The 22,058-nt window shown below is 45.5% G+C and overlaps 2 protein-coding genes across 3 annotated transcripts; both read left to right on the top strand.

Annotated features, from left to right (window-relative positions):
- The first annotated feature begins 410 nt into the window (after nt 1-410).
- snupn (snurportin 1) lies at nt 411-4,258 on the top strand. Its single transcript, XM_003967598.3, has 9 exons — nt 411-636; nt 1,465-1,631; nt 1,717-1,900; nt 2,036-2,140; nt 2,357-2,453; nt 2,787-2,884; nt 3,022-3,099; nt 3,338-3,418; nt 3,561-4,258. The coding sequence occupies exons 1-9, from the start codon at nt 628-630 to the stop codon at nt 3,879-3,881; spliced, it is 1,140 nt and encodes a 379-aa protein (XP_003967647.2). The 5' UTR covers nt 411-627; the 3' UTR covers nt 3,882-4,258.
- A 2,209-nt stretch (nt 4,259-6,467) lies between these two features.
- ptpn9a (protein tyrosine phosphatase non-receptor type 9a) lies at nt 6,468-20,983 on the top strand. 2 transcript variants are annotated; one of them, XM_003967597.3, is made up of 13 exons: nt 6,468-6,918; nt 11,164-11,307; nt 14,758-14,847; nt 15,658-15,782; nt 15,858-15,963; nt 16,721-16,831; nt 16,995-17,311; nt 17,521-17,608; nt 17,796-17,865; nt 18,255-18,333; nt 18,419-18,569; nt 18,783-18,990; nt 19,157-20,983. In XM_003967597.3, exons 1-13 carry the CDS (start codon nt 6,886-6,888, stop codon nt 19,345-19,347), a joined length of 1,713 nt encoding a protein of 570 aa, XP_003967646.1. In that variant the 5' UTR covers nt 6,468-6,885; the 3' UTR covers nt 19,348-20,983. The 2 variants fall into 2 exon arrangements, with proteins under 2 accessions (XP_003967646.1, XP_029697181.1); XM_029841321.1 differs by having other exon boundaries at nt 6,893-7,030.
- The last annotated feature ends 1,075 nt before the right edge of the window (nt 20,984-22,058 follow it).

The raw sequence follows: 22,058 nt of genomic DNA, 5'->3' as shown, positions 1-22,058 counted from the left end.
CCCCACAAGGAGAAACACATAATGACACATTCGGGATACAATTGATGTCATAACTGTTAGTGGGGGGAAACACACATGCGAGATAAATTGGGTTTTTGTTTCACTTGTGAGGAAACTGTCTCTCCTAAAATGAACTATTTTGAACTAGAACTATTACTACACCTCAATACAATGCATTTAATTAAACATAAACCTGTGGGTCTTCATAATCATATGAAAGCGGAGAGAAAAAAATCTTTTTGCTGTGTTAAACTCCGGGATGGTTTTAATTTATTGTTGACCCAATTTAAAAAAATAAAAATAATAATATTCAACAGCGTTCACGACACGCCCACCTTGATCTCACGACACACCCCTTGACGTAACTTCCTAGTTTACCTACTTTTTAAACGATAAGCAAACCTTCGGGGGGGGAGGGGTACTTTCATTCAAGTAGATTTTTTTTCCCCAAATTTTTAATAAGTATGTTGTTACGAGTTAACGTAACCACATGTATGAACCTAAATCATTAAAGATAATTTTGACGCGCGTGCCTGTGGTGGGCGTGTTTTGTAGTACGTATCTTCACGCCGCCCTGCGTGCTTTGGGAACCATGACATCGTGACGATTCTGTACTCGCTGCTCTGTATGTCCAAGGTATGTATGTTGTTTTAGCATCAAGTATCAAATGAAACCAGATGGGGTTTTTTGTAGTCTCTGGAGTTTTTTGTAGTTGTAAAGTCGAAACGTTAACGCCACGTTCTTGAATCAACCTGTCGGCTAGTCAACCTACGATGCTAGCACAATTAGCAAGCTGCTAAACACAATGATACCAGGCAGTCTTCCCCCGAGCTTTCTCGTGGCTTCTATCTCATATGTCACCAGTTCGATGTGATTTGTATATGTCAGAGCGTCACAAATATGTATATTTGTAATATTGTGGGAAAACCGATGCCGTTATCTCTAGGTGGTCTATGATTTACAATAAAACCATCCAATCCGGTGTCGCTCCCTTCTTCTTCGGTGGTGTTTTAGCTCAGTTCGACCAATAGGCGAAGCTTCTGAACAGCACAGAGTTGTTTTTCCATTGGTTTCATTGTACCGCACAAGTTTAACAGGATTTTTTTCATGATGGGTTCAGTCCAGCTGCATTTTCTTTAAAAAGTGATGAAATCCTCCATAGGTCGAGTTATTCGTGCAACTGCCATAATGGATTTTGCTAAAATACACAGAATGGCAGAAGCAAGTGATGTTAATTTTAATGGTGTACTGTTTAGTTTGCATTCTTATGACACAAAAGTCTGGCGAGGAATCAACCGGACAGTTGAAAGCAACTGGAAACGTTTTGCCTCTCTTCCAAAAGGCTTCTAACCTTCTTAGTAAAAGTCTTTTGGATGAGGTGAAATCATTATGTTTAAATTGAGCAGAAAGAGATGGTCTGTTAAATTGAACTGATTTAACTCTGACTTTATGGATTTGACATAGTCGCCTCCCATGGATGATCTGACCGCAGCCCTCTCAGCCAGCTTTGCTGTGTCTAAAGAGCACAACAGTACAGCGGCTCCCCACCCTCGGCTGGCTCAGTACAAGTGCAAGTACAGTGTGCTGGAACAGAGTGAGCGACGCCGGCGCTTCCTTGAACTACAGAAAAGGTGAGAATGAAATCTGACTGTTTTTGTAATCCCATTGGTGTCATATTGCATGTGGTTTATATTTTTGCTTGGTCGCTTGTCTCAGTAAAAGGTTAAACTACGTGAACCATGCTCGGCGTCTGGCTGATGGGGACTGGGCTGGGTCAGACAGCGATGGGGAGGAGGACATGGAAAAACAGGAAGAGGGGAAACGGGAACAAGATGTCTCTGCAGAGGAAGAGGGGATGGAGATTGAGAGGAGGAAGCTGCCAAAGCATTATGCAAACCAGGTCAGGCCAGTGCTCGACATGCTTCTTATGTTCGAAGGCGCTCATATCTTTTCCAGTTTAATTCAACATTTCGACCAGTAGATGGCGCTGATTTCCCAACCTGCGTCTATAAAACAAAGTTCTTTTGCTCCTCAGCTGATGTTGTCAGAGTGGCTGGTGGATGTCCCAGCAGAACTGGACACAGATTGGCTGATGGTGGTCTGTCCTGTGGGGAAAAGGTCCCTCATTGTGGCCTCCAAGGTAAGCAGTGCTTAATGCATTCAATCCTTTGTTTTTCCACATTTTCTCAGAAATAAAGGGAGTTTTTCAGAACATACCCGTGGAAAAACCACCACAAACTTTAAAAACCAAACTCCCGACCAAATGTTTATTCCAGACAGTATGAGGAAATAATCTCATTGTTGCAGCGATCTTTGTTTACGTATTTTCTGTTTGGTCCTGTATTATTTTTCCAAGGGTTCCACTGCAGCGTACACTAAAAGCGGCTACTGTGTGAACCGCTTCCCCTCCCTGCTGCCCGGTGGGAACCGGCATAATTCAGCCATGGGAAAAGGTAGGTGTGCCTGTTGTACTCAGACTATTCGTGTCATGACAGCAGAACAGGAAAAGATTTGCTGACAGCAGGTACAGCGCTCTGTGCCACTGGTGTCAGTTTTTGAAATTAGGTCAAACCTCAAAAGTTTTGTTGATTTTTATTTATTTATTTTCTTTCTGTTCGTAATAGTAGCTAAAGTAACAAGTGAATAGGGATTAGTCGGGTGCGGCTGCTCAAAAGGGAAACTAGATCATGTAAGCTGTGGTGCCCTTTACTGCTCCCTACTGGTGATACTTGGTCATAGCGCCTCCGATCTCAGCACGCTAACTGTTTCATTAATAATCTGTGCAGACTACACCATCCTGGACTGCATTTACAGTGAGGTGGATCGAACGTTCTACATCCTGGACGTCATGTGCTGGAGGGGCCACCCGGTGTACGACTGCGCTGTAAGATTGGCCTCTTAGCCAGGCAATTCAAGAATGCTTATCTGACAGCTCATGTTGCAAGTCGGGCTGGTAGAAGTGCTTTTCTGCCTCTCATTGGCTCCGCTTTCGTTAGTCTTGTTCTGCTTCCTCATCAACAGACCGATTTCCGATTCTACTGGCTCCAGTCAAAAGTCCAGGAGGCAGAAGGCCTGTCAGAGATTGCCAAACGCAACCCTGTGAGCAAAGCCACCATTTTCTTCAATTCCTATTATTCTTTCTCGCGCATAGTCCTTTTGGCTTTGGTTTTCATTGTCCGAGGTCAACGTCCGCCTCGTCATCTGTAGCGTTTGCATGGTACAGCCCAAATGGATGCAATAAACACACCATTCCAAAGACCTTTTTCAGTTTTGACAAACAGACTCGTTTTGTTTACAGGATCTGATGTAGCTGTGTGTTATTGTGTTGCCCTGACAGTTCCGGTTCGTGAGCCTCCACAGCGCTGACTGCACAGTGGAGTCCTTTCAGAAGGCCCTGGCAGCCGAGTACACTTTTAATGTAAGAAGAGCTTTTTTCCATCAAGTCTTGTGACAATTGAACGTCATAATGCAAGTTGACATGAACGATTTGGGAGAGAAGGCTTCATGTGTATATGAAACTTCATCTGAGCATCTGTCTTGGGTTTAATTCCTGGATGCAGGTGGACGGTCTCCTCTTCTACCACAGACAGACTCACTATACTCCCGGCAGCACTCCTCTGGTCGGTTGGCTTCGCCCCTACATGGTCTCTGACATTCTGGGCATCGAGGTTCCTGAAGGGCCCCTCACAACTAAGCCTCAGTACGCCAGCCATCAGATGCAGCAGATCCTGGAACACAAAAAACCATCCAGCGAAGTCCGCCCGGCTAACGCCAGCGGAGGCTACGAGTTGGAGTACCTGTCCACCCCAGTGCAGGACAGTGGGGACAATGGGACGTTTTTACATCAAAAGCCAGTGAGAGAAGCACACATGGAGCTCTGAGTGGCTGAGTAAGCTGTCTGAGAACCATAGAATGTTTGTCCCCAGCTGCGCTGTTCAGGGTGCAGATGAGTAGAGCTACGATCTGTGTTTTTATGGCTAAAGCTACAACAACGTGCGTAGAAAGGTGTCAGTTTGTGACTATTGTGCTTCTGGGTCTGGCTGATGCTCTGGCCTCATCGCTGTCGCAACTGTCGTTGACGCTCACAAAACCAAAAAGAAGCGGAGGCGGTTTGAAGAGTGTGTGGGATGCGTCTAACGCCTGGGGAACACGTTGCTGCTGAGGCTCAAAGACAGCGTGGTGTACTTTTACACCCTTGTGTGTAAATCACGTATTTTTAGATTTACCTTCCTAAATAAATGTGTTTTTTTTATCGGCACGTTGTCGCTTTCTTTCGCACGCTTCATTAATGTAGACACAAATGTGCCCTGATGTTTGTTTTTTCTTTTACAGGAATTTGTCTTTATTAGCAAATCCTGTGTTTATTTCTTTATATTGATGATAGGAAACGCCAAGGTTGATATCAATGTTTCTACCATTCCACAGGTAGATGAAGAAACGTGCAATTAATGTGGTTAAACCATGCACGCTTCTTTTCAACGCGACCCTGCTGAGTTTGAAGCGTCGTTGTGGTGATCGTTAGAATGTTTTTTTTATTTTTTTTTAAAGGTGTTGATAATACAACTACACACTGAAGTGCAAAGCCATCACCACCCTGGAAACTGTCAAACACCAGCTCGTCTATCTAAACACCATGTTTGTGTTTGCTGAGCAGTATTAAGGTGATGTCGTTGCAGATGCAACCGCTCAATTTGTGCAAAAACACACAACTTTGCAAAAGAGGTTTTTTGTTTTTTTTTCCCCCCTGCAAAAAAAAACCGTGTCTATACGGCAAACAGCGGGGATGTTTTTTCTTTCACATTGAGTCACGCGGCAGCCGAGAGCGCTATCAAGGACAGCGAACTCGGGCATGTGGTCGGCAGAAGAATTCAGTTATGAGTAAGCATAACCCATCACTTTCCAGGAACTGAGCACCTGAGCCTTTAGGTGCACGTTTAAGACTGGCTTCCCACACACACACACAAACACAAACACAGGTGGATGTTTGTGGGTCTGATTTGTTGAAGGAGGAAACCAGATTTAACTTTCTCATGCGACTACATAAATAACGATGATTTGAGTTGATCTAATGGACCTGATGTTCATCATGTGCGGTTAACCTTTGTATCTTTGTGAGGCCCGGGGGAGTTCAGTGGCGGATATTTTGGAAATTAGAACTCAGATTTCTATCTAACTAATACACTGAATCGGACCTTTATCTTTCGAATTCTACGAAACAACGCTGAGGCAGTTGTAACAGGCCGACTTGATGTGAGAGGTTAAATCTCAGCCAATCACATTTTCCCGAATGACATGTCAGCGGGGTTGACAGGAAGTCTATTGTCGTCCACTCCCTTTTCCCTTTGCTTTTCAGGTCGGACTTTCTCACGCCTGAGTATTTACACTACTTCTATTGTGGAGATCTTATTTTAAAGAAAATGCAGAGCTTGTGAACACACCTAACCTAAACATAGAGGAGTAAACAGCGATCTGTGACACAGCGCTTCAGGCTGCCTCTTTTAAAGCAATACATGATGTTTCTTTGGCTCATTAAAAACACATCAAGGTATCAATTAAAGGATCTGATCCTGCTGCAAAGGCAATTTCCGGACTGTATTTTACAGTAATCTGGCGGCTGAAACGTATCTGCAAGCAATAATCCTTCAGTGGAGACCTGCGATGAGCTGCTGGGTCGTGTTACAGAGACTTTCTCGTACGTGTTTTGCATTTCCTGTGATGTCATGCTGTTCCTGTAAAGTGTATCAGATTAAGATGCAGCCTGGGGATGCATGAATCTAATCTAATTGCTCTCCAGTTGTGGAGGTCCCTGCGAATATCGCTCATTGCTTCCTCTTGCTTTTACGTGCAACCCCGCAGGCCGCTGACGTGCACCTTTGAGTTAAACACTGGAAAAAGTTGATATTCTAAATGTTACCGTGCCCCCAATAAAGTAATGGTTCATCTGTCCCATTTGAAAAAACAGGAAAGTGAATTTCAATAGTCTGCACACTAATTTCTCCCCTTTGGTAACACAGCACACAGGCTGTGTTGGTCCAAGAAGAATTTCCCCCTCCAACAAATATTATTATGGGCCCATGAAAGCCCACCGAGGTAAACTATTAACTGGTATGAAGAAAATCAAGATATTAGCAGAAATTGGAACTAACTTCAGCTTTGTTGTCAATTTTGGATCATATTTTGACAATTCCAAAATAAACAATACTCGTCAGTCACTGGCTAGAATATACAATGAGCTCTTTAAAACGATGATTTGCTTATTTATTCTTGTCAGAAATTACCTTCCGGTCAGTCTCTGTAACCTGCTGTGCAAAAATACAGTGATTAAAAGGTAAAACGATCCCGATAATTCTTGGTTTTTATGAATGAAGGCGGAGGTCGTGTTCCCGTCTCCGCCGCCAGGGGGCACTAGAAAGGAACGTGCACTCTCACGCTTCGGGAGACGTGCGTGTTTGCGCGTGCGTTCCGACAACATAAAGGCAACGTTCAGAGCGAGGAGGGAAAAAAAATCTGCAAATCATGGCACGGAGGAGTCGACGGGCAGCCTCAGCCCTCAGATGTGCGTGAGGTTCCGCGGATGAGGAGCTCGACATGATCTGAGGCCCCAGTGAGCCGAACCGAACCCCGAGCGCTGTCCTCCGCGTTTGTTCCGTGTGTAATCTGGCTCCCAATCGTCGGGTTCTCTCTCTCTAATGAGGCTCATTCTAACCCAACACTAAGAGAGAGGAAGCGCTGGAAACGGCAGGGATTCCGATGCCTTCAACCTAGAACACGAACCACCTCCAGGAACCTTTTTGTAGTCGAGGGACGGAACCTCCGTCACCCCCCCGCTGCATGAGAAAGACGCTTTCGCTGAAAACAGTGTGATCACAGATCCGACGGGGGACCATGGCAGCTACTTTATCGGCAGAGGAAGAACAGGTAGGCCCTGACGTGCGTTTTAAAACGCTTTGCGAGTCTTTCGGGAACGTTCGGGCCTGTACCTGGAGGCACTTCTGCCGTGCGCACTGCGAGGGCACCGGGCCCAGTGTCGGTAAGTGATCCGGAAAGCAAAGCGGAAATATTGTGTGGCTTTCTGGGTCTCGGGGCCGCTGCTCCGGTTGCACCACGACCAGTTCCCTCTTCAGCGGCTGCGTGTTGCGAAAGAGGCCGAGTTCGCCTCCAGCAGCCTCCGGTGATTTCAAACATCCGTGCGGGCGGTGCGGAGGGATGGAAACGCAGTCCGCGGGCCCGCGGTGCGGTCGTGCAGAAGACTCTTTATTGACAGATCAAATTAGGTTCAAATCAGATTCGATTAATTATTTAAAAAGTTTAAAAAAAAAAAAAAAAAAAAGGAAGAACAGTTGAAGTCACATTGAGCGAGTTTTCCCCCACAAACCAAGTTATTACATCATTTTATTCCTGCATCCAGTCTTGAGTTATTTGGATTTTTATAATCAAAGAGATTAATTAATCTGAAACGCAGGATCCCACTGAAGGCTTTGGGGCCCACTATGAGTAGGGCCCATCTAAAAAAAAAAAAAAAAGAAACCCAGCAACAAGTAATAAAAAACGAGTCCTTTTCTTGTTGTTGCAGATGCATCAATAACAGGAAATAATCTCAGAATTTGGGCAGTTGCCTGCAGAATATCACGTATTCTTCCCCTCAGCACAAGCGGACAACTTTTATCTGCGAGGATGAAGCGCTTTCTCTCATCGGCCTGTTGGCTGATTGTTACAGACGGGACCAGGAAGAAGAAGCTCAGCTCCAGAAAGATCTCTACACAGGGAATGAGATTAAGGTGGACGCAGAAGGCCCAGTTTACTACCGCCTTCTCTCTGGTAACACCACTAATATGAACTCAAAACAGACTGTTTGACTCGCATCGATCAGGAGTTTCTTCACACATACGACGGTCATCTGCAGGTTCTCCACATCAGATGAACCCTCAGATTCTGGAGATCCTCCGGGTCGTTGAAGTGGGTGGTGGGGTGAGGGTGGAGCGATCCCTCCGTGTACGTGGAGGCGCTTGTGCCTCGCTGTCGGTCTGGGACAGCTTGCTGGTGCAAATATTTGGATAACACCCTTATAATATTAGCATCAAGCTCTGTGTGTGAAATGGGCTGATTAGATTGTGTTCCGATCAGATTGGTATTCCGTAAACTGTCCCCTCTACCGCCGGACGGGGGGACGGCGGCCTTGATTGTGGTCGGAACTGTTCCGAACTCGGAGGAACCCGACATAAACGCAACACAAGCCCCGAGCCGTGACTGTGGGCCATCTGTCCAGGTTGCTGCAGGAGGGCTTTGGAATCCTCCTTTCGGCTCCTCTCCCCCACTTCCCGCTGACTCCTCATCATCTGGCCAGCAGAAAGCCTTATCTGACTACTCCATTTCCTGTGTGAGCCAGGGCCTCCGCTAGAGTACCGGAGGCCTTTATTATATCCACCGCCATATGGGGGGTATTTGTGTGTGGGGGGGGGGGGGGCAGGGTGGACTCTCTCAGGGACACACAGTGTAGTGGAACTTTATTCTGTAGGCAGCTGTTAAAAGCATTTCCACCATGACGTGAGGGGGATGGGGAGTTTATGAGTTACTGAGGCCATGTGTGTTTGTGTGCCTATCATGTGCTTTGTTTTGTGTGTGTGTGTGTGTGTTTAGTCTGCTCCCAGGAAGAAATGGAGTGCGAGAAATGAGGGAATAGGGACTTCCTGTTTTGGTGTCGACTCATGCCAAATGGTGGAAGTGAAGGGGAGCTGCCTGGAACCAGAAGTGCGTCTGTAAACAGATTAGCGTAGCATCTGTGATCAAACAGATCCTGGAAGGATGATGAGCGCATGAATCTCTTTATGAGAAGGAAGAAATGAGCCCTGTCAGTAAAGGTGTAATAACAGTCCAGACACTTCCCAGAATCCTCCGGTACAGTTTCAGCTGGGACATAAAGACAGACGATGACCAATGATTAATGAAGGGATTTGTTCACTTCATGCCAGTTTCCAGGCAACCCTAATTTAGCACATCTGCTGCTACAGGATTCCTTACAGCGATCATTGACCCATGACACAGATATACTGTATATTTACTCACTATTTTTGAAGTGACAGGGAAATCTATTATTGGTAAATATTGTCAGCTGAAAACAGCTATTAGTAATGTAATTCCAACATTACCAACATCCCTGGTTCGGTTCAGCCGGTGCTTCTGTTGCGCCGTTGACATGTTATTTTCAAGCCAAAACTCGGCACGGTGACTCAGGAATTGATGAAGTTCAGAGGAAGTCCACATCCCATTTAGAACAGGTCAGGCAATGTGATCCAGATTTAAGTGTTTTTAAACGTGTTATCAAGTGCTCAGTGGAAAAATCTTGTTCCCTATTAGAGCCGGAGCTAAATGTTTATGCATCTTCCAGGAACTGAATAAATCACTCCTCCACAGCGACTCTTCCAACGCAGCCGGGTGTGCTGCAGTGAAAACAAGCTGGTCCGTCCAGATTCAGCTCTGGACGGATACGGCCCCTGTTTCAGAATAAGACCAAACAAGACGGAGTTCTGCAGGAGCAGACGGTTGCTGCTAAGATCTGGCACCTATTCCTTAAAAGGTTAAGGGCGCGAGAGCAGCCGTCGGACCGTCGAGAGCTTGGAGGTCCACGTCTACCTGACGCTGACTGTCAACACGGCGGATTGGTTTTAACTTGGCTTCGTGTTTAGTTGCCCCAACCAAGACGTCTACAGTTATTTATTTGATTTATTATTCATTTTAACCTCATCTGCCTGACGAGCACGCGTGCATTTATTCCCAGGTATTTCCCAGTAAAACATGTGGGATATGGGATCGTTTGCCTGATTTTAAGGGCACTTTCTTGCATCGTTGATATCAGGATAAAAGGTCACATGCTGGCATTGAATATCAAAGAGCTTTGGGGGAGAAATGATGCGTCTCGTGTCTTTAAACTATATATTTTACGCCTATATCTGCCCACCCTGCTCTCAAACGGAGACATAATGTATGCTGTGTGTGAAGAAGATTGAATTAAAATGGAGAAACGACTTCAAAAAAGGGCCTTTAATAACATTTTGTGGCGCTTGTCCTCACTTCTCAGTGGTCGTCTTCTGGGAAAACGTTGAAATGCGCTGCATTGAGGTCATGCGTTCCCCCATCAGCCTCCGGCTGCCAATGTCCTCGTCATAGGTTCTGACCCTCTCTCTGTCAGCGCCATCTTGTACTCTGCACATCAGAAACTACAGAATGCTTAAACAATACTGTATTTGGTCAAAATGATTTGGAATCTGCTGGAAGTGTGGTCAGAGAAAGTGGCCCTGTGGTATTTTCTCACCACAGGGTTTGGATCTGAAAGCCCGAGCCCTGTCAGGTGCAGGCGTCCCACGTCCCTTGCATGTTAAACCGACTGCCCCCCCACCCAGAAGAGACACTGACTTCCTGTCTTCGGGCTCGGCACCGCTCACTGATGGTTTTTGTATTCCCAAAGAGCCGCGGCCTCCCACAACTTGACTTCCTGTCCCCAGCTCATGCCCTTTTGCGGAGAAAGCGGATCCCCACGTTTCAGGCGCGAGCTTTCACTGCCTCTTCTGTCGCCTTTTGACGATTCACAGGGTGCCGAGTCTCTCGCCCTGCGTTGGGTGGGGGCTGTTTTCTAATATGAGGTTTCTGTGGGGTGAGCGGGTGGATGGCAGGAAGCCCCTTTAAGGCAGCTGGCTAAATGCTCTCATTCTTATCAGCAAGGCGTTGTGGAAGCTCTGGAAGGTGGCCGTAAAGGCTGGTCTTTACCCACAAACAGGACTGCTGCTTGTCCTTTTTTCTTTTGGCAGAGACAGAATTCACAAGAAAGTAATTAGTGTCTCCATCCGGGAACAGATTAGACGCACACGTAAGCCGTATCATTAGTGTGATGGCTAGTTTTCATCAACAGCCTCTTGAGTGGGTGTTTTTAATCTGCAGTATATTTCCGTCATTCTGTGTTTTCTTTGGCCCCTCATCGCCTATATTTTTGCCTGAACGTGTATTGAAAACCCATAAAAACTCATCAACTGCTCATCGGGCCGTAAACCTATCAGATGTTCTGATGCTGCAGATGCTACTTCCTGTGAGGATGTTCTGATTTCACATCCTGGTTCTTACCGTTGGATGATGGGAACCTGGTGTTTATGACCACATCCTTGTCTGTTTCAGGCCACCAGGCAGTTTCTGGAGGAAATCAACAAGTGGACCACTCAGCACGGGGTCTCGCCGCTGTCCAGGGAGTTGGCCGTCAAGTTTCTCATGGCGCGCAAGTTTGACGTCCTCCGAGCCATCGAGCTCTTCCACAGCTACAGGGTAAGAAGAGATCGTGTGATGATGCGTCAACATCTCCACATCTATACAGACGCATTAGTTACCCCGGCAGATTTTCGGTGTCGCTTGATTAGATTAGAAAACGCCACACCAAAGGTTTTTATGGCGTCTTTGATAGCCCTCATAAACAATAGAATTACACGATGAGCGAGGAGGGATGGCTGATAATCTCATCCTCTGCTCACCTGATGGATCGTGTCCAAACCTTGTATTGTCTTTGGTTTCTCACTTCCTATTCTTGCCTTTTTTCTTCTAAGTCCACTGCTTAAGGCGGCTAGCTGCTTCAGACTCATTAGATACTTGCTGAACGCGCATGGTGGACGCAGATCTCCGTGTTCTTATTGCTGTTTTGGGCCGATTCATGTGGCAGAAATCATATTCAGGAATTCAACAATATTCAGATTCATCAGGAGGCAGAAATGTGGACTTCAGGTCAAGAATTTACCACCACTCGAGGCTTTTTCATTCAACAAATCTCTTAAGAAGGAAAGCAAGAGATTGCATGAACAGATGCACTGATACCCTGGGGCCTCACAGACACACACACACACACACACGTGCTTGCTGTTTTCTCGGGGACTTTCAAGAAGCAACATGCAGACATTAATCTTCCCTGAGAGTTGGAAATGAAATAATCGGCCTTTGGTTGGTACAGCTGTGGAACAAATGAGGAACATAAACTTGCAACAACGGTGTCCAGGGTGCGTCCACACTGCCGAGCACCCATCATTCTACAAACGTGGCCATCAAATATCCAGCCGGAAGGGTTTTTTAATTTAATCCTTCGCTCTGCTGAGAAACACCCACAACTCTGTTCAGTGTTACCGATCTCCTTGTTTACTGTCAACAGAATAAAAATGTGTTTGATTTGCTGTTTGTGTTGGTGTTTTGCAGCACGGGGTTGGCCGGTGATGAGATGTGCACATGGTGCCTTTATCCCCGCTTTGATGGAGCACACGGCGGAGCCGTTCATTGACTTTTCTTCTTGGTGTGGGAGGATTCCCAGAAAACCGAAATTATTGGCAGCGTGCATGAATTGGTTAAAGCGATGACATATGTGCACGTGTAACTCTGCAAGTCCAGTTGAGGGGCCCCAGTTGAGAACAGAATCAGGCAGATGATCATTGCCAAACGCAGCCACATGGCAGCACTGATAACTTGTGACTTCGATGATGGTATTAACACCATTATTAGGATGACGAGGAAGCCGCGACAGAGCCTGCAGGTCTCTCTCACCTCCCGCTCCTAAAATAGCACCTTGGTAATAACGCAATCAAGACTCTCCTCTCTGAGCCATGCAGTGATTATCAGAGTTGGGGGTAATGTCTCTTTTTGTCCCTAAATGGTCTAGACTGCTGGAAGTAATTCTGGGCAGGTTCAAACAGGGAACATTTGGATTTATCTGGTTAGATCTGTTCCAGTTTCTCCCCACACAGACCATAATTCCACCTTATCGCACCTTTACCCACCTTTCACCTACTTTTTTTTCAACTCCTGTCAGCCTCGATTTCTGCAACAAATATTCGGCCTTTGGTGGAAGCCGAATTTGACCCTGGGCAGGATTAGCCTCCCCCGCCACGCCGCGGTCGGTTCAACTTGGTTCAGAACTATAATCTCTGACGTGGGATGAGAAACCGGGACAAACCTGGAGAAGGGAAGTTTCCAGTCGAGGAGAATCTAACGTGCACAGTGTTCATGTTGGTTGATTTTATACCAATAATATCAATCAAACCCTGAGAATATTTTAAAACTGGGAACAGCCCAGAATCTCCATGTGGTCTGAATGGTGACGAGACAGAACTTGTGAGGAGTTTCTTCACTTTTCTCCTGACATCAACAGGAGTTCTTTCACTCCCACATCCTCAAAACACGTAAGCTTTGTGGTGAAATCTTGACGTGGATGCACAGCGCCGCGCCTGCGGGTGCGTGACAGGATGACCATTACAGGAGTTCATAGATGCCGGTGCTGTCTGAACATGCTGCCACTGATGTTCTGTGGAGGCTGGGCTGCATTGTGCCTTTGCCTCCTGTGTGAGGCTGCAGGCCGATGAGGGCAGGCTGGCTTCAGGTTAAAGGAGTGTTGCAGTTGAATAATAAGTAGTTTACGAGTCATTTTGTATTTGCATTATGTGGGTTTATGAGACAAACAAAAGATTTTGAAGTGGATGTTTGATTTTCAATGTACCGTAGTTCACACTGCTGTTTGATGTTTTTACCGTGGGCTAGGAGCAGAGTGGAGATATTCAGAATATGATGGAAAATTTAATTATATTATCGTGCAACCAGTTTAGAGAGTGTTAAAATCCTCACAGGTTTAACAGCTGTCTGCTGGCGTATAAATTATTAAATGGCCTTTTTTGTTCCCAAATGACGGTTGTAATTTGAATTTCACAAGGCAGCGGGACGAGATCTGCTGGGATATGCAGGCCTCTAGTCTAAGTCTGTTCTGTTTACTGTACACACAGTGGATCGCCTCCGGTGCAGAGTTATTGTTTATTTGTTTTCTGCTCCTCCAGCGAACGGCGTGATGCGCCGGTGACGTCGGCTATAAAAGGCGCCGTTATTCTAATGAAACAGTTGCATGATTGGGTTCATAATGGGTCGTCTCTTGGATTCATGTGGACTGTGTTTCTTTTGTTTTCCTTCCGCTGGGGCCTCTTTGTAAATGAGAAGCTGATCTTACCTGCTAAAATAAAGCTGAAATAAATGAATAAAAATAATAAAAATAATCGTCCCTGAGACAAATCATTTGGAGCCACGCAGGAAATGTTCTTTTTGGTTTGCTGCAGTAAGGGCAACACATTTTAACCAAAAAACATCATCACATGATTCATTCAGTTGCAATCTTGCACAATTTAATGTTTCATTACAGTGATAAAAGCCTTTTTAAACATCAGCCATGGCTTGAAGTCGAAAGCAGGAGGGAAATCCAGCAATGCACTAGCCCCATACGATTCATTTAAATAAATGTCTTTTGTCAATAGTTGTGTATGGCAAATGGACACTTTAACTTATGTGTTAAACATGTCTAATATGTGTTTAATCTGCAGCTAAGACCATGAAAGAAACTTCAACTGGTTGTGACTGGAAATAAGACTCAATCGTGGTCCTTGTTCAAATCTGAAAAACAAAACTAGTAATAAATGTTTCATGCAGGGACGAGCAAAAGTTGAATTTAACAGGAAATGTATGTTTATCTGAGGTAAAGTCTCACTTATCTGGGTGGGAAAATGTTTGCGCTCTGTAATTCTGATTATGAGGCAATCCGCAGCAGCCTTATTCAACCTCGTGGGTAATATTCCACCGAGAACCTGAGCCCACTCTGCTACGAGGCATCCTCATTGTTCACGGAGAGGAATTTCCGCTGGAGTTGACGGCCTGTTGCGGCCACTGCACCGCCTGATCTCACCTGCCGTCTTCTGCTCTTGACAGGAAACGCGTCTGAAAGAAGGAATCGTCCGACTCCAGCCTCAGGAAGAACCTCTGCGCTCGGAGCTGCTCAGTGGAAAGTTCACCGTGCTGGTAAGAACATGTCATCCCTGAAATGGAGTGGTCCAGTCTTATGGAGGTGGGCGGGAGGGCGGGGCTCCATTGTTAGTGCTCCTATTTTAAAATAACTTAAAGTAACTAAACTAACTGGATTATGGAACTATTCCAGCCCAAAAGGAATTGGGGTAAATGGCAAAGTATTGATTGACCGATGTGCCAGCTGGATATCCTGTGTCAGATAAATCACGCCCACCCCCGTGCGTTTCCCCTCTTCCTTCCCTGCTGACGTGCCACAGTGGCGTTGATGCTGCACATCCTCTTGTCTGACGTCGGCGTTCTGTAGCCTCAGCGGCAGGCTTCATATCCTGTCTGAGGTATTTTTATCCTCCCCCGCCTGAGAACCCAGGGCCCCCTTTGCGTACACAGGACGGGGGAGGCTGTCGCATCTCTGGTCAGCGGCGTTGTTCAGGCGAAGGATGACACATTGGCGTCGGGAAGGCAGGACACACGCGCGTTTAGCGTCAGACAGGCAGGAAGTGAAATGACCACTGCTGACAAAATGTGTTCCTCCTGCTGAGTTGTCGATTGCTCTTCTTTTTGGCTGGATGTCAGTCATTTAGGCAGCAACAGAAATGAGATGCCCCCCTGTGGCTGATTGTGAGTCCTTCATTTTTGTAGCGCTTCCCTTCATTTTTTTTATTTTTTTCCCTCAGTTTTCTCATGACCGATAAGACAAATCCAGGAAGTTCCTCCATGAGTTCATTGGAAGTCTTATCACAGATGTGTTTTTAGAGTCATCTTTGATGGTTGTTGCAGGGGAAACTCTCACCTTTTCTTTTGCAGAGTGTGCGGGACCCTTCAGGGGCCTCCATTGCCCTGTACACTGCTAAACTCCATCACCCGAACAAGACGGGCAACCATGTGGTGCTGCAGGCGCTCTTCTACCTCCTGGATCAGGCTGTGGAAAGGTGAGGTGGTGTCGGGTACATTCAGCCAACAATAATGTTTGTGGACCTACTCCAGCATTGCTTAAATACCCACAGCTTTGAGACCCAGAGGAACGGCCTGGTGTTCATCTACGACATGGCGGGCTCCAACTACACGAACTTCGAGCTGGACCTGAGCAAGAAGATCCTCAATCTGCTCAAGGTTGGAACCACAGCGCCGCATATTTAGATGTAGAAATTAAGTCTTTATACAGAAGAGCGTGAAGATCCCTAGCGTGTCTTCTGCTTTTGCACGAGTGAATGGCTGTATGTCAGGGTTCGGGTTAGAAGTGGTAGCACGTCATTGGAGATGAATGACTGGTCTCTGTCCTGATAATCTGCTGACATAATCGCCATGAAGAGACTAAATGATTGCATGCAATACCCAGAACACACCCAAGGGTTAAGGGCAGAAAATGTCTGGACGGTCTGCAGGATATAGTGCTTTAAATCAATCAAACAAGGGATTGTTGTGGAGACTGCTATTTTTCCATTCCCGCCCACTTTTTCTTTGATTTTAAGGCACTTTTTATTCCATTTTAATCAAGTTGTATTAATGGAAGCTTAAGAGTTTGATGAACGTAGGAATACCGGTACTTGGTTTTAACCACAGCATATCTTGGGTTCACACACATAGTTAGCATTAGCCTTTTTCGCATTGCTAGATAATAAGTTGACTTTTCTGGTGGCATTTCCTGTGTATTAAACAGTTCTTCAAGTTCTTTGTTCTTTGTTTGTCCATCAAAGCCGGAAAACAAACAAACAATCAAACAAAAATTAAGCCATGAATGTCATATATAACACAATTATGTGTGTTAGTTGCTAATGGACACAAATTAACTGTTGTCATGCACATCTTCCAACAATAATGCCCTAAAGTCTGGTTTATTGGAGGTTCTTCTGTGCTCTCTCTCATCCAGGGAGCATTCCCCGCCCGGCTAAAGAAGGTGCTGATTGTCGGTGCCCCTGTGTGGTTTCGAGTGCCCTACAATCTGCTCAGTCTACTTCTGAAGGAGAAACTCAGAGAACGTGTAAGTAGAGGTGAACATTGGTGGGTTTCTGATGAAACCCTGTTGGATATAGTAGCAGAGACACTTGTTAAAGCATCAATCACTGTTCTTTACCTTTATTCATTACTGTCATGCATTACGTCCGCCTAAACTTGGCATCTGTTTGCATCTCGTCCATGTCCAGGTTCAGATGGTCAAATTAGATGAGCTGCGCAAACACCTTCCCAGAGACTGTCTCCCCCAGCATCTGGGCGGCCTGCTCCCCTTGGATGCAACCAGCTGGAACCAACAGCTGCTGGCCGGCCAGAACGACCGCGTTGACCCTGTGGACGAGCTGGTGGGAATCCCTGTGGAGGAGACTTCTGTGCACGTGCCCGGCTCAGAGTCCATGCGCCCGCAGGAGCTGCTGAACCACCTGGGCCGGCTTCAGCGCTCGGGCATCCACCAGGAGTACGAGGAGCTCCTCAAAGAGCCGCCGGCGGGAAGCTTTAACTGCTCACTGTAAGCTTAATCCAAAAGAAGACAGCAAGAGATGTCTTATAACACACACAGATTCGAAAAGTAATGGATAAAAATCCATGTAAAGTCAATATTTCTTATTGTTTTCCTACCTCAGGTTAAAACTATTAATGAACTAAATTACCCGTTGTAGGTTATCCCGTTAAACTCTTGGTTGATGGTTAACTGCAGCATGTATCACCACCCTACAGGGCGGCCAGCAATCAGGAGAAGAATCGTTACGGGGACGTGTTGTGCCTTGATCAAACAAGAGTCCGTTTGACAGCCAGAAGGAATGAGGTTGGTGGGGGCATTTTTAAGCGGCGTCTGTAATTTGGGACCAATGAAATTGGCCACGGATACTCGTAGCCAGCAGAGCGTTAACAAGGATCACTACTGTATTCCCTTTACCTCCCAATCATAGTACAATGCTGCACAAACCCTAATACCAGGTCTTGAGTAGAACAGAGTTTTGTTGTTTCCACAGAGATCCGACTACATCAACGCGAGCTTCATGGATGGCTACAAACACAGGAACGCGTATATCGGTACTCAAGGTACATCCACGACATCGACGTTCGGTCAGATTGCAAATGAAATTGGAAGCAGAGTGATCTTATTGGGTGCTTTTCCCAAAGATTCTACATAAAAAGAACCCTTTTTTTTAAAGTAGATTATCGATATCCTGGAAATAAGATGGAGGGGTCAATATTGGACATGAGCATAAATGGAAAAGTACATATCATTGTTATATATTTACTAAAACCTTGATAAATGCCCCGGCCAGGCTTGACTAATTGCTAAAGAGTCCTTACGAGCAGGTGAGATGGTAATAACATTAGAGCGGGTGATTGTGGTCTTGTTTTGGGCTGTTTGGATGAAGGCTGGGTCATTAGACTGATAGCCCTTCTAACCATCCCTTTGGTCCTCTTGTTGACCTGTGTAGGACCCCTGGAAAACACCTACGGTGACTTCTGGAGAATGGTGTGGGAACAAAATGTGCTTGTTATCGTCATGACAACCAGGTAATTAAGGGTTATCGCACGTGGACGTGAAGTCTAGGTTTATTGTTTTGTTTTTTCCTTAAATTGAACCGTGTGCCTATTGCAGGACAAATGAGGGTAATCGCAGGAAGTGCGGACAGTACTGGCCCCTGGAGGAGGGCGGGCAGGAGGTCTATGGCCATATGGCAGTGGTTAACCAGAGGGTTGATCACCACACTCACTACAATCACACCACCCTCGTTCTGCACAACACAGAGGTACAGTCGTGGCCACAGCTGCCAAATGGGGGCAGCGGATTTGTTTTCCAACTTTAATAAGTCTTTTTCAGAGATAAGAAACCAAACGCTGCATATGCTCTTCCTCCTCCAGCTTCATAATTATTACACATGGTTTAAAAACATCCACAATGTTGCTTCAGCATTTTCGCCCGCTAAAATGTCACTTTTACCTTCTTTTTTTTGTAATCCCAGACATGTGAACAGCGGCAAGTGAGTCATTTCCAGTACCTCAGCTGGCCTGACTACGGCGTTCCCACCTCAGCAGTCACCCTTATTGATTTCCTGGGTGCTGTAAAGAGACAACAGAGGAAAATGGTGAATACTCTGGGACCTCAGTGGACAGGCCACCCGCAGGGGCCCCCAATGGTGGTCCACTGCAGTGCCGGGATCGGAAGAACAGGTGAGATCCTGACTCGGGGTTTTTTTTAGTATATAAGAGTTTTCTTTGCATTTTTAACATGAACTCTATGATGTATGCGCTGTAGTGATGACTTAAGGTCTAACAACACTGATTTCTTTCTCATCATCTCCTCCGTTGTGGTCCCTTTGACGGGTGTTGTTGGCAGGTACCTTCTGTGCCCTGGACATTTGTCTGTCCCAGCTACAGGACGTAGGCTCGCTCAACGTGTGCCAGACGGTGCGGCGGATGAGGACGCAGAGGGCCTTTAGCATCCAAACGCCGGACCAATACTACTTCTGCTACAACGCCATTTTGGAGCACGCCCAACGGCAGGGCCTGCTCCCAGCCAATCAGTGAGCTTCAGCCTCAACTCTCCAAGTCTGCTTTCACCATAGACTTCAAATAAAGATGTCTGACATGAAACTCCCCAGAAGTGAGCCCAAAGTGTCTTGATTGTGGATAATAAGCCCAACCCACCCGCCTCTCCCTCCAGGGGACTCTCAGCCCCCCCTCCTTAAATCAATTAGACTTTCATTTTCTTTTTATACACCTGAAACCGGGTAAATGTGATGATTGAGTTAAGCTGACGGTTGGCTGGGTGTACAGGCAGGAACTCTTTCCACTTCCTGCTTGGTTGAGTTTTCGCCATCTTCCAGATTCATTCCAATTGGAGTAGTTGTGCGACCAATTAAGAAGCCTGGGAAAAGTTTGGAAAACAATAAAACCAAGTTACTCTTTCAGCCGAATTTAGGCGAGGAAGTAAAGCCTTAGTTGCCTTCAATGTCACGGTGTTTTCAGTGTGAACACATTCAGGCTGCCATTAATGTGACTCTGTGTGTGTGTGTGTGTGTGTGTGTGTGTTAGCATGAACAGCTCCCCCGATCTCTAGTCGGGAATAACAGGTTGAAATGACCAAGATAATCTTTAAACCTTTTTTCCTCCCTCCCAGTTTAATTTGTTTTACACCACCTTAAAGGAATGCTGCCAGTTGTTGAATATGTGTCTGTAGAACACAGTGCATGTAGCTCACAGTGTGTGTCACATTAGTGGCACATGGTACGCCTTTTCATGGCCTTCATCACCTCTTCCCGAGATGCAAAGAAAAGCCCATCGGATTGATCGTTCTGTCCCTAAACATGCAACGTTCCAGACTCGCAGACCTCTGACCACTGTTGCTCAGCGGTGACTGTGGGAATGTCTCTAAGCCCCTGACACTCGTGCACACACCAGTCCGCAGCCGTTATAGCTGTGGAAGTCATCAGCCAAGACCTCATGAGTAGTGCAATATTTTCTTTTTTATTTTATTTTACACAAATTGTCAGCACTTTTGAATTCTCAACGTTCCGAGGTGTCCCAGGTCAACACGCGTCACGTTTAGGTGCGAATAAAGTCGCGGTAAATAAACGTCCGTTCTGCAAGTGTTCGGAGTTGCTTTGGCAAATTAATATCGACGGATTAAAACATCTGCAGGTTTCCTCGGTCGGCCACAAATCGTGGACGCATATGCAGACCTGTGCCTACTCCTTATGTTACTGTTGGACGCCTAAGACTCATACATTTTGTATAAGAATATTTTCATTATTACTGTGTTGAAGTTCTATGGACTGGTTGTAATCAGCGCTTTCATCTGGTCCCAGTATCTTGCCATTGTTAGGGTTCGTGTACAAGGGTGTCTTCTTGCCTCATCTTGTTGCTGGATAAAATAAACGTGTGTCCTTTACTACAGAATTCATATTGAATTTGCTTGTAGTGAACTATTAAGTCTGTCGTCCTCACGCGCTCTGGATTTATTTTTCTTTCATCTTTCAGTGATAGATGCAAAAGTTGCCCCATTTTATTGCTCTGTTGTATTCTACAACTGTTTTTCATAAGATTGTCCATGATATACAGTTATATACATTGATTTTATATTTGTTTTATTAACCGATTACATTATCATTTATATGGCTGTTAAATTGAGTTATACTGTAATAAAGACAAACTGTCGATTAAAGCGTCAGTGTTTTTTTTTGTTTTTTTTGTCATGCTAATGTGTTGAATTGTTTGCAGAAGGCAAAAAGGATGTTGATCATATTTAAGGTTTGTCACTTCCAAAAGGAGACATAAATCTCTCTTCACCCACATATGCGATATTTGTGGTGCATTCCTGGTAAAATAAAACCATCTCAAAATCAGTGTAATTTCAGCAAATGACTCATTAGATTGGGCCATTAAATCTCACTGGCAGTGGAAGGAGAACCAGTCCACAGTATTTTGTTATTTCATTATATATGATTATTATTAATTAACCATTTGAAACCCCCCTGCTGTGCATTCACATAAACGTATCACGGGTTTAAAGCCATAAGTAAGTACTGGAGAAACAGCTGGTCCGTTACCATGACGTCAGACTAAATGGTTTAAACTGGCAATAAAAGAGGCTGATAAGAGATGTGTGGTTTTGACTGCAGATACAGCTGCTTGTAATAGAAGTGCGATAACTTCAACACCAGCAATGCTGCAACTTGGTTCTTGGGGCTAATTCTGGCTGAATTGACATCAATGTCAAAGTCCTGAGTGATAAAATATTCATGTGTATATTTGTAGTCATCTGTGATTCAGCTGATTGGCTCTCATAAATTATAGTAATGTGTTTATATATATTACAGTAATGCTTAAAATTAAGATTTTGTGTGGGAGGACTCTGGAGCTTTTGGGGACGGAAGATGATGCTTCAGCTCTGGATTTTTCTGCAGAAGATTCACGCACCAAAGTATAAAACCTGCCCAAAAAAGTAGTGCGGTTTAATGTGCGGGCCTCTCATCATCGTGATTAAAGACTTTTGCAGCCACTTTTCTTTGTTCAATGCATTTGTGTGGTGGTTTCAAGGAGAGGTTTGGAGAATTGCAGCCCCAGTGTCGCTGAAGCCTCCTCGGTTTTAGCGGGTCGTATTCAAAGTAAAATGACGTATATCGCGCTGTGCGCCAATGCCAGCGGAGGGGGGCGTCTCCAACTATTTTGTTACAAACACGAATCCGGAGTAAGGAGTCTTTTTCCTGGGTATGTAACAGCTGTTTAAACTAAATATT

The sequence above is a fragment of the Takifugu rubripes genome, chromosome 9 (genome assembly GCF_901000725.2).
Source record: "Takifugu rubripes chromosome 9, fTakRub1.2, whole genome shotgun sequence".
Classification (NCBI taxonomy): domain Eukaryota; kingdom Metazoa; phylum Chordata; class Actinopteri; order Tetraodontiformes; family Tetraodontidae; genus Takifugu; species Takifugu rubripes.
The sequence above is the reverse complement of the archived record's forward strand: the minus strand, read 5'-3'. Positions and strand labels throughout refer to the sequence as shown.

Excerpts from the sequence above, each read along its gene's own strand:
- snupn (XM_003967598.3), top strand. Across the intron at positions 2,454-2,786 it reads TAATTCAGCCATGGGAAAAG|ACTACACCATCCTGGACTGC; the intron begins GTAGGTGTGCCT and ends TAATCTGTGCAG. Across the intron at positions 3,419-3,560 it reads CAGCCGAGTACACTTTTAAT|GTGGACGGTCTCCTCTTCTA; the intron begins GTAAGAAGAGCT and ends TCCTGGATGCAG.
- ptpn9a (XM_003967597.3), top strand. The coding sequence starts at position 6,886 with ATGGCAGCTACTTTATCGGCAGAGGAAGAACAG. Across the intron at positions 15,783-15,857 it reads CTGGATCAGGCTGTGGAAAG|CTTTGAGACCCAGAGGAACG; the intron begins GTGAGGTGGTGT and ends AAATACCCACAG. Across the intron at positions 17,312-17,520 it reads GGAAGCTTTAACTGCTCACT|GGCGGCCAGCAATCAGGAGA; the intron begins GTAAGCTTAATC and ends ACCACCCTACAG.